Source organism: Condylura cristata, unplaced genomic scaffold (genome assembly GCF_000260355.1).
Source record: "Condylura cristata isolate star-nosed mole 26May11 unplaced genomic scaffold, ConCri1.0 scaffold00001, whole genome shotgun sequence".
Classification (NCBI taxonomy): domain Eukaryota; kingdom Metazoa; phylum Chordata; class Mammalia; order Eulipotyphla; family Talpidae; genus Condylura; species Condylura cristata.
In genome coordinates this window covers 34,562,572-34,571,214 of record NW_004567102.1, presented here as the reverse complement: position 1 = coordinate 34,571,214, position 8,643 = coordinate 34,562,572, and the positions used below count along the sequence as shown (strand labels likewise).

Below are 8,643 nucleotides of genomic sequence, written 5' to 3'. Positions count from 1 at the left end.
TCAGCCCTGTGTACAATTGGCATCATCCCCATGAATCCAGAGGCAAATCTGGGCATACTTGAGGGGGGTGATGCGAACTGCCACGTTGTAGTCTTTCTGAACACCGTGGACATCTACCCACTGGTGGCCTGAGTAGACCGCAATGATTTTGCGCTTCCAGTTCTTTCTGTCTGGCTCTTTCAGACGCAGATAGACCCCGGAGCCCGTGGAGCCCGACTCCGCATCGCAGTATTGATAGAGGAGATCACTGGATTCATCCGACACGCTGCAAAACCGGTAGACTAACTGATCGGCTCTGTCACGATCAAATCCTGAGAAGTGGATCATTCCGCCGGGCAGTTTCTTGATGGTCGGGCTGATGCCTAGTTCCATGTGTTTCTTCTTGTGAGCTCGCTTCAGCTCCAGAAGAGCATAGTCATAATCCAAGGCGGCGCCGCCCCGCCCTCCTCTCGCCCAGCCTTTGGGGATGTGTGTGTTCTTAACCCGGGTCCACTGGAAGGAGGGCCGCCCATCCGCGACTCTCTGAGCCCGACCAGATTCCTTTCTTCTTCCCGCCTTGGTGCGTGCCCTCGGAGTTTCTTTTCTTTGGTCACCACCAGTGACTTGTCTCCTGCTCCTCTTAGAACCCCTGCGTCTTTTGCCACCAGCCTTATTTCTCATCTTCAACAAACCTACCCTTAGCTTTTTGCTCCCTTTGATATAGTCCTTTCCATCGTGAACACAGTGGGCAGCTGTTAGAACGTGACTGGGGGAGACCAGGACACCGCTGCAGCCCGTGGAGAGCTTCACAGCTGTATTGAAAGGGAAGTTGGTTAAAAATCTCTTGTCCAAGATACTGAACCTGCTGTCTGTGCCATACACCTGCCTCTTTCTCCGGACAGATGTTCTTCTTGTGGTGACATTCTGAGTTGGCACAGGGACCAAACCTTGCACCTTCACTGTGGTCAAGGTTCGGGTGCCATTCTCAAAGACAGTCTCATATGAAAGAGAGTCTTCCAGTTCAGAGAGGCTGGGGGCTGGCAGTTCTTTGTGGCATTCGATGCCACACATTGGGTTTAACACCATCTTAGCTTCGGCCTCAAATGTGGGGCTGGTGAGATGGAAAGTCCTCTCACTGACAACCCGGGGTATTTTACTCGAGGGCCACATAAAATCCTGTTCTGTTTCAGATCCATGGATGAGAAGACACCCAAAGGTGAAAAATATCAGCCAAAATAGCATATTTTCCATCTGGCTCTTCTGTTTTGTCCTTAAAACTAGAGAAGAAAAAAAGAAACTTAACAATGTTTAATTCTTAAATGCTACTTACCCTTTTAAGTTATGGATACTAAAATGAACCTTCAAACAGACATATCCATGAAGTACACTGCTGAGGGGAGCAGTGGGCAGGTCAGGAGAGGTCTGCTGCGCCATGTGGGTCACCTCTAGGGCGGGGATCAAACTCATTTGTTTGCTTCACTTTGCTTAGATTTAATAAGTGGGCTCATACTAACTTCCAAAATCAGTGATCTGTTTTCACCCAACCTTCCTCCACCAGCCTTAACCCATTTCCCTTTAGCTCCAGTCCACCTCCACCTTAGTTTCCCCATACAATGCTGTACTGGGGACACTGCTCCCCTCAGCAGTGTACTTCATGGATCTGCCTGTTCTGTTCCCCTGCTGGGTTCTGGTGGATCCTCTCAACTCCCACACTTCTGACCTATGCCCCAGTTCTTTTATTCATAAATAAATAAATCTTTATTAAACATCAAAAGCTATTTTACCTGGAAAAGAAAGCTAGTGAGGGATGTCAGGAATGGCCCACACCCAGTAAGATCCAGTAAACTGGCATAAAAAGCAAAAGTTGCCTCTGATACAGCACTAACTGTGGACATCCCTTTATCAGTTTATTTTGTCATATACAAGTCCAGAATTTTTTTTAAAGATTTATTTATTTATGCATACAGAACTGGGGTACAGGCCAGAGGTGCAGGGGCAATGAGGGGATTCACCAGAGACAGAGCTGGGAGCAGAACAGGCAGACTGATGAAGTACACTACTGAGGGGAGCAGTGGGCAGGTCAGGAGAGGTCTGCCGTGCCATGTGGGTCACCTCTAGGGCGGGGATCAAACTCATGCTGAAGTGGCTTTAGCTTCTTAGTGCTGTGCTTTAACCCGCTGCACCACCAGGGAGGGCCCAAGTCCAGAATTTTATTGCACCCATTTAAGAAAATGAAAACTTCTTCATTACCCTCCTTATTATTTAAACAGTATACAATCACCAAAACATGACAATTTTAATCATCATACATTTGAACATACCATCACATTTAAAATAGCCTTTACCAGCATCAGCAAAACTATACTAGAAATTTTATAATTTCCATTTCTAAATCTTCTCATACTTGAATGCTGAGTAACAGTGATTCTGGTTAATATTGGATTGGATTGTTTGCTTCATAGATTTCGTTTTATTTTGGAGACGGCATTTTTCTGTAGAGTGATGGATATTGTCAAAAGGTCAATAATGAAGATATATCAGAAAAAAATTTGACATCACATCAATATTTTCTCATGTTCTTTATGACAAATTTGACTTTGTGGGAAGCAATAATTATATCAGTAATGCTTTTTTTTTTAGTCACTTAGCATTTTCCCATGAGATACAATTTTTTATATTGGCTTTTCACTTAACCCTATATAATAACACTATCCATTGTGTTCATAGCATAGGATTAGACTAAAGACTGAAAATCAGTCATTATCTACATTGAAAAATATGTTGATCCCTTGGTGCATCTTAACACTGATGCCAATGTTCTGTGGGGCAATAGATGTATGAAAGGCTTCTCTAGGCAAAACAGCAGATGTCTAAATCATTATTTTTTCTCTAGTTGTTTTTTTTTTTTTTTTCTTTTTAAGTACAGTGTAGTCTAGTCTACATCTTTTTAGCTAGTTAGGGACTAGAAAGGCAGAATACAAATATTAAGTGACAACAGAACAGGTGATCTTTTACTAAATCACTGAACAAGAATATGAATTTCAACTACAGAAATTCCCCTTCCTTTACCAAATAAAACATGCATCTGTGCCATAATTCTGCAGGCAGACTTTTAAGAAGGACCCAGGTAATAGTTCATTTCATATGTTAATTTACCTGGACCACTATTGGAACAGTGCCCCAATACTTGATCAAACATTAGTGTGCTGTGAAGGTGTTGCATGAGATTAATATTGGAACTGGTATACTGAGCAAAGAAAATACTCTCCCTAGTATGGATGGGCTCATTTAATCAACTGACCGGGATGACTAGTACAGAAAGGCTAATACTCCCCTAAGGGAGACCTCCTCCATCTGACTCCTTGGAGTTGGGGTAATGGCACTTTCCTGCCCTTGGACTCAAATTGAAACATAAACAAGTTAAAAGAATGTTAATAGTTGGTTAATAAAACTCTGTACTTGTGTATGGAAAAATCATCTGTTATAAGAAGAGATGTGCAGACTCTAGTCCCCAGAAAACACCACTTCTTTAAAATGGAACTTCTTTAAAATGTTCACTCTCAGGGCCCAACCCAAACACACTCTCTGAAAGCCTCCAGAAGGGGACAGGGTGAGTTTGCAGTTATCCAGGTTTATAACCAGTCTGGTCCTCCAGACTGATTGGCAGTGCAGTTAGAACTGCCAAGGTCCTGGGGTAACAGCTCAAGCCACACCCCAGAAGTCAGCCTGCAAGGATGATTGCCCTACTGGGTTTCAGATGAGGTCTGTTCTCTGTGTGTGTATAACATAACTTCTGAACTTGTCATTCTCCTATGTTAGCAACTGCTAATATAATGACTCAGCCATTTAACAAAGAAAAACATAACTTACTTTTACATTAATGATTTAATAATGTCTGAAAAGATACAAATTTGTGGGTTTAGCGTCTCTCACAGCTGATGCTTCAGACCCTGCGGTGGCCTCAGTTTGCCGGGCCTGTTGTCATTCAGAGCGTGCTACTGCAGCCCCCACAGGGACAGCAGCCATGCCCACATCTATCCCTGGTCATGGGCGGGACAGAGCCTTGTAATCTGAACTCAGAATCACAGTAATAAGAGGATATGGATCTAGAGAGTCTGTTTAATTTAGCCTGTAATTTAAAATTGGACACATTCTTAAGGACACTTTCTGCTGGAAAATCTAAGTTTACGCAGTGGTAAAGTATCAGTGTAATGTAAATGATAGCTCTTACTGATATGGCAAGCTGTGGTTCCGTGGGTACATAATCAGATGTGCCCACCCACCACAACGCACTAACTTACTGCTCTAAACAGACACCATTTCAGTTGGTGGGGAAGTATACTTTGAAGGCTTTAATGTCCCATATCTTTACTAATTCCCCTCTCTGTCCCTGTGTTCCATCACAATTGTAACCTTCACTGTCACTTTCCAGATGTCTTGGATTTAGAGCTTCAATTCCAACTTTGATTATGGAAAGTGAGGTTGAAGCCACTGCTCTCCACCATGAGTCAGCATGGGTTCGGTCGTGGGACTTGTGGAATGGAAGGGAATTAAGGAGGAAGCAAGAATATCGGCTGTGGAGATGAATACTTATTGATGGAGTAGATATTATTCCACACTTGAACCCAGTCTACTAGCAATAGAAATGCTCACATACAACTATAAGGTATAACTTACCATTACTCTTTTTGTTTTCTTCTTTATGCATTCAAAAAGGACAGGTTTATTATAAAAAGGGAATTTAAGGATGCTTGCAAAGACACAAGCAGGCAGAGGGCTACAGCTGAAAGAGAGATGTTTGTTAAGAGAGAGACCTGCATAGTCCCAGGTGGGCAGCCTTGAGAGGAAAGCTGCTTTGCTGCTTTGCAAAGGGAGGTTGGGGAAGCAAAATGCCTATATATAGTCACAGGTGCTCAAGAGAGCTGTTGCTGTCTGCTTAGTTTTCTTCGAAATGTGGTTGCTGGGGCCCTCCCTGGTGGCGCAACGGGTTAAAAAGAACAGCACTATGAAGAGATCTACAGCCACTGCAGCACAAGTTTGATCCCCAGCGAGGGAGGTGACCCACATGGTATGACAGGCCTCTCCTGACCCGCCTGCTGCCCTCCTCAGCAGTGTATTGCACTCCATCTGCCGGTTCTGCTACCCACTCTGTCTCTGGTGAACCCTCTCACCTCTGGCCTGTACCCAGTTCTTGTATGCATAAATAAATAAATCCTTTAAAAAATAAATAAAATAAAAAGAAATGTGATTGCTGATATTATTTAGGATCTTGACTGTCTAAACCATTACAGTGGGTACTTGTGTAGATGAAGAACTTGAAAACTTGAGTCAAGTCTTTTCTTTGCCACTTATTAAGTACATATATATGCATCTGACAGTTCATGAAATTCTCTTATGTTTCGGTTTCCTCTTCTCTAAAGTGGTATCATGTGGGCATTAAATGAGATGTTATATTTAAAGAATTACCAGTAAACCCAGAGCATATTCAATAATGATTTCTTTTATAATTATTTTTCTACCTCAATGGGTGAATTAGTACCACTATGTAAAAGTTTTGAAATGGCTACAATGCTTTTCATTTTCTCAAAGTCAATTTTGCAGTCAAAAATTTTTATTCAGGATGTTTCCAACACATTTTCAAACCCCCTTTTTCTTCATTTTGCTTTTTGCTCAAGGTCAGCTTCACTTTAGAGATTTCCCAGATGAATGTTTTCCTAATTTACTCATTTCTATGAATATCTGTGGTTTTGTAATATAATTTTCTCATTGCTATTCAAGCTACATATGATTAAACATTACCCGGCCACAGAATATCCAAACTGTATTTCCTGTATTTTTTTTATAGCCTGGGTCTCCATTAGGAATTCTAGGGTGCCATCAGGTCCTCAAGCTAAACAGTTACAGAGTCACTGTCAAAATAACTACTCTGAGGGTGTAACTTACAGTGAAATTGTGCCTTTTTGAGTGAGTCTCTCTAGAGTATGTAGAATTTTATTATAGTATAGCTAGGTATACTTCTATTCTAATGCTAATTTTTTTCTTTCCTTCTTGTTTTTTAGCCTGAGAAGTGTATAGGTGAGCTCAAATAGTGTTGGTAGACTCAAGAACAACTGGATGATTACTGACTATATTAAATATTTCAGATGAATTATTTTCATGTGTGTATTTCAGCATCCTCAAGAGAGGATGCTGGCACACCAATAAGGATCGGCACTGAAATGTTTTTCCATACCAGGTGACAGACGCACCCTCAGGCCTTTCTTTTCACATGGTGCCTTGTACTGTATAGTGAAGTAGATGTCCAAGTTCACATGTATCATAGCATCCTACCTTGGAACATAATTTTGCTTTAACCAGCCAATCATTTTCTGAAGTCTGATGTGGATGGGGAACTGCTGGTCAGATCACTGATTTTTTTTTTCTTTTAAAGATTTGTTTATTTATGCATAGAAGAACTGGGATACAGGCCAGAGATGTGGGAGTGAGAAGATTCACCAGAGACAGAGTGGAGAGCAAAACAGACAGATATACTGAAATACACTGTGGAGGGGAGCAGCAAGGGAGAGAGGAGAGGTCTGCTGCACCATGTGGGTCAGCTCCCCCATGTGGGTCAGCTCCCTAGCTTCACAGTGCTGAGCTCTAACCCACTGTGCCACCAGGGAGTGCCCAGATCATTGATTGTATAGGACCAATACCAATACTCCTACCTTAAGGTTAAGAACCTCTCATGATTGCATAACCACTTTTTACAACTTGACCTTTTACAAGTGTTTAAGTTATCATTTTTTTTACATTTCTTAAAAAGATTTATTTATTTATGCATACAGAACTGGGGTGCAGGCCAGAGGTGCAAGATTGATGAGAGGATTCATCAGAGACAGAGTGGGGAGCAGAACAGGCCAACTGAGGAAGTATACTGCTGAGGGGAGTAGCGGGCGGGTCAGGAGAGGTCTGCCGCGCCATGTGGATCACCTCCAGGGCAGGCAGGGATCGAACTCATGCTGAAGTGGCATTAGCTTCTTAGTGCTGTGCTTTAACCCACTGTGCCACCAGAAAGGGCCCATAAGTTATCTTTTGTTTAGCCAGTCAGCAACATTACTGCCTGCAATTACACACACTAACTGTGAAAACACATGCCAGCCTCTTCTCCTGCACTTTTATCCTCCACCTGCTTGGTACTGATTGGCACACACAGGCAAGAACAGGAGCCTGGCCCAGGTGTTCTAGATAACTGCACGGGGAAGTGCAGACTTGAGCAAAAGGCTGCAACAGCAGAGGAGAGATTTACTAGTGATAGTAAGTAGGCGGAGTATGCACTAAAGTAATGGGCTATATTTTAGAGAACCCTGGGGGAAAAAACTGTAGTAGCCACTTTATAGTTCAGAAATAGATACAGAGGAGAAAAGTTATAAAGTTCAATTCCCATGCAACTTTAGGCCCTTACTGAATGTCGACCCTGAGCTTAAATCACTGAATGTTGGTGATACATAAATTTAAAAGGATACAGAAACACTATGGTGAGAAAATAACACTTTTAGTAATAGTGTTGAGGAAAAGAATTGGGGTACTTTGATGATTATGGAGGCAGTAGGCATCAAAGCCAAGCCAACTTTAGTACAGGCAGCTTCTTAGATGTTCAACTTTGTGAAGGTCAATCCCTCCAAGCATTAAATTAGGATAATATTTTAGATGACTTCCGTGAGAAACTGACACATATTAGCACATGCCCAAAGCACAATAAGCACTCGATTATAATCCCTGAAATTATTACTAATATCAATGAGAATCTAAACTGGTAGACATTCCTAAGGGATTTCATACACCTCCAGCTGCTATGGACCTCCTGTGCTAATGCCTTCCATGGAGTGCCAAATCCTAATTCCCAAACCTGTAAATATCTTCCTGACATAGTTCAAGGAGACTTTGCAAATGAGATCAAACGAAGGAGTTCAACAGGGGACTAGCTTCCGTTACCCAGGTGAGCCCAATGTAATCAGAAGATTCTTAAAAGGAGACAGGAGAGAGAAGCGAAGCCTGGTGATGAGGGAGGTAGAAGCCAGGGCGATGATGCTGAGGAGGGCAGGATGGCTTCTAGAACCTGAAACAGACAACAGAACAGATTCTCTCCGAGAGCCTCCAGCACCCCAGCTGATCCACCTCAGAATTTTGGCCTTCACAGCTATAAGCGTATGTGTTGTTTTAAGTTACTACAGCACCGATGGAAGATAGTACACTTAACAGGTAAGATCTGGCTTATTAAAATTTTTGCTATGACTTTTTAGAAAGTAAGAAGTAGTATGGAGTATTAGTAAAAAATAGGAAGAAAGGAATATTTGGTTTATAGAAAATTTCGTTTTTAGGAAAATTTTACAGACGTGTGACTTTTAAAAATGAAAACAGAGGGTCACGATAAAACTTGGCTGTGAGTTGGGGTGTTACTGTTAGAGCTAAACAAGCATGGATGAGAATAGACCATAGTTGTTCGTGTGTTCTGAGGGTTTACCATAAGCGGGTACATCATTTTAAAGCCTATTTCTATCTTGCCTTTTTTTTTTTTTAAGATTTCTTTGCGCATACAGAACTGGGGTACAGCCAGAGGCTCAGGGGCGGTGAGAGGCTTCACCAGAGACAGAGTGGGGAGCAGAACAGGCAGATCGACGAAGT

General features: G+C 42.2%; 1 protein-coding gene across 1 annotated transcript; it reads right to left on the bottom strand.

The window, feature by feature from the left end:
• Window positions 1-1,230, bottom strand: PRSS35 (protease, serine, 35). Its single transcript, XM_004673656.1, has one exon. The coding sequence runs from the start codon at window positions 1,228-1,230 to the stop codon at window positions 1-3; it is 1,230 nt and encodes a 409-aa protein (XP_004673713.1).
• Window positions 1,231-8,643: the final 7,413 nt, after the last annotated feature.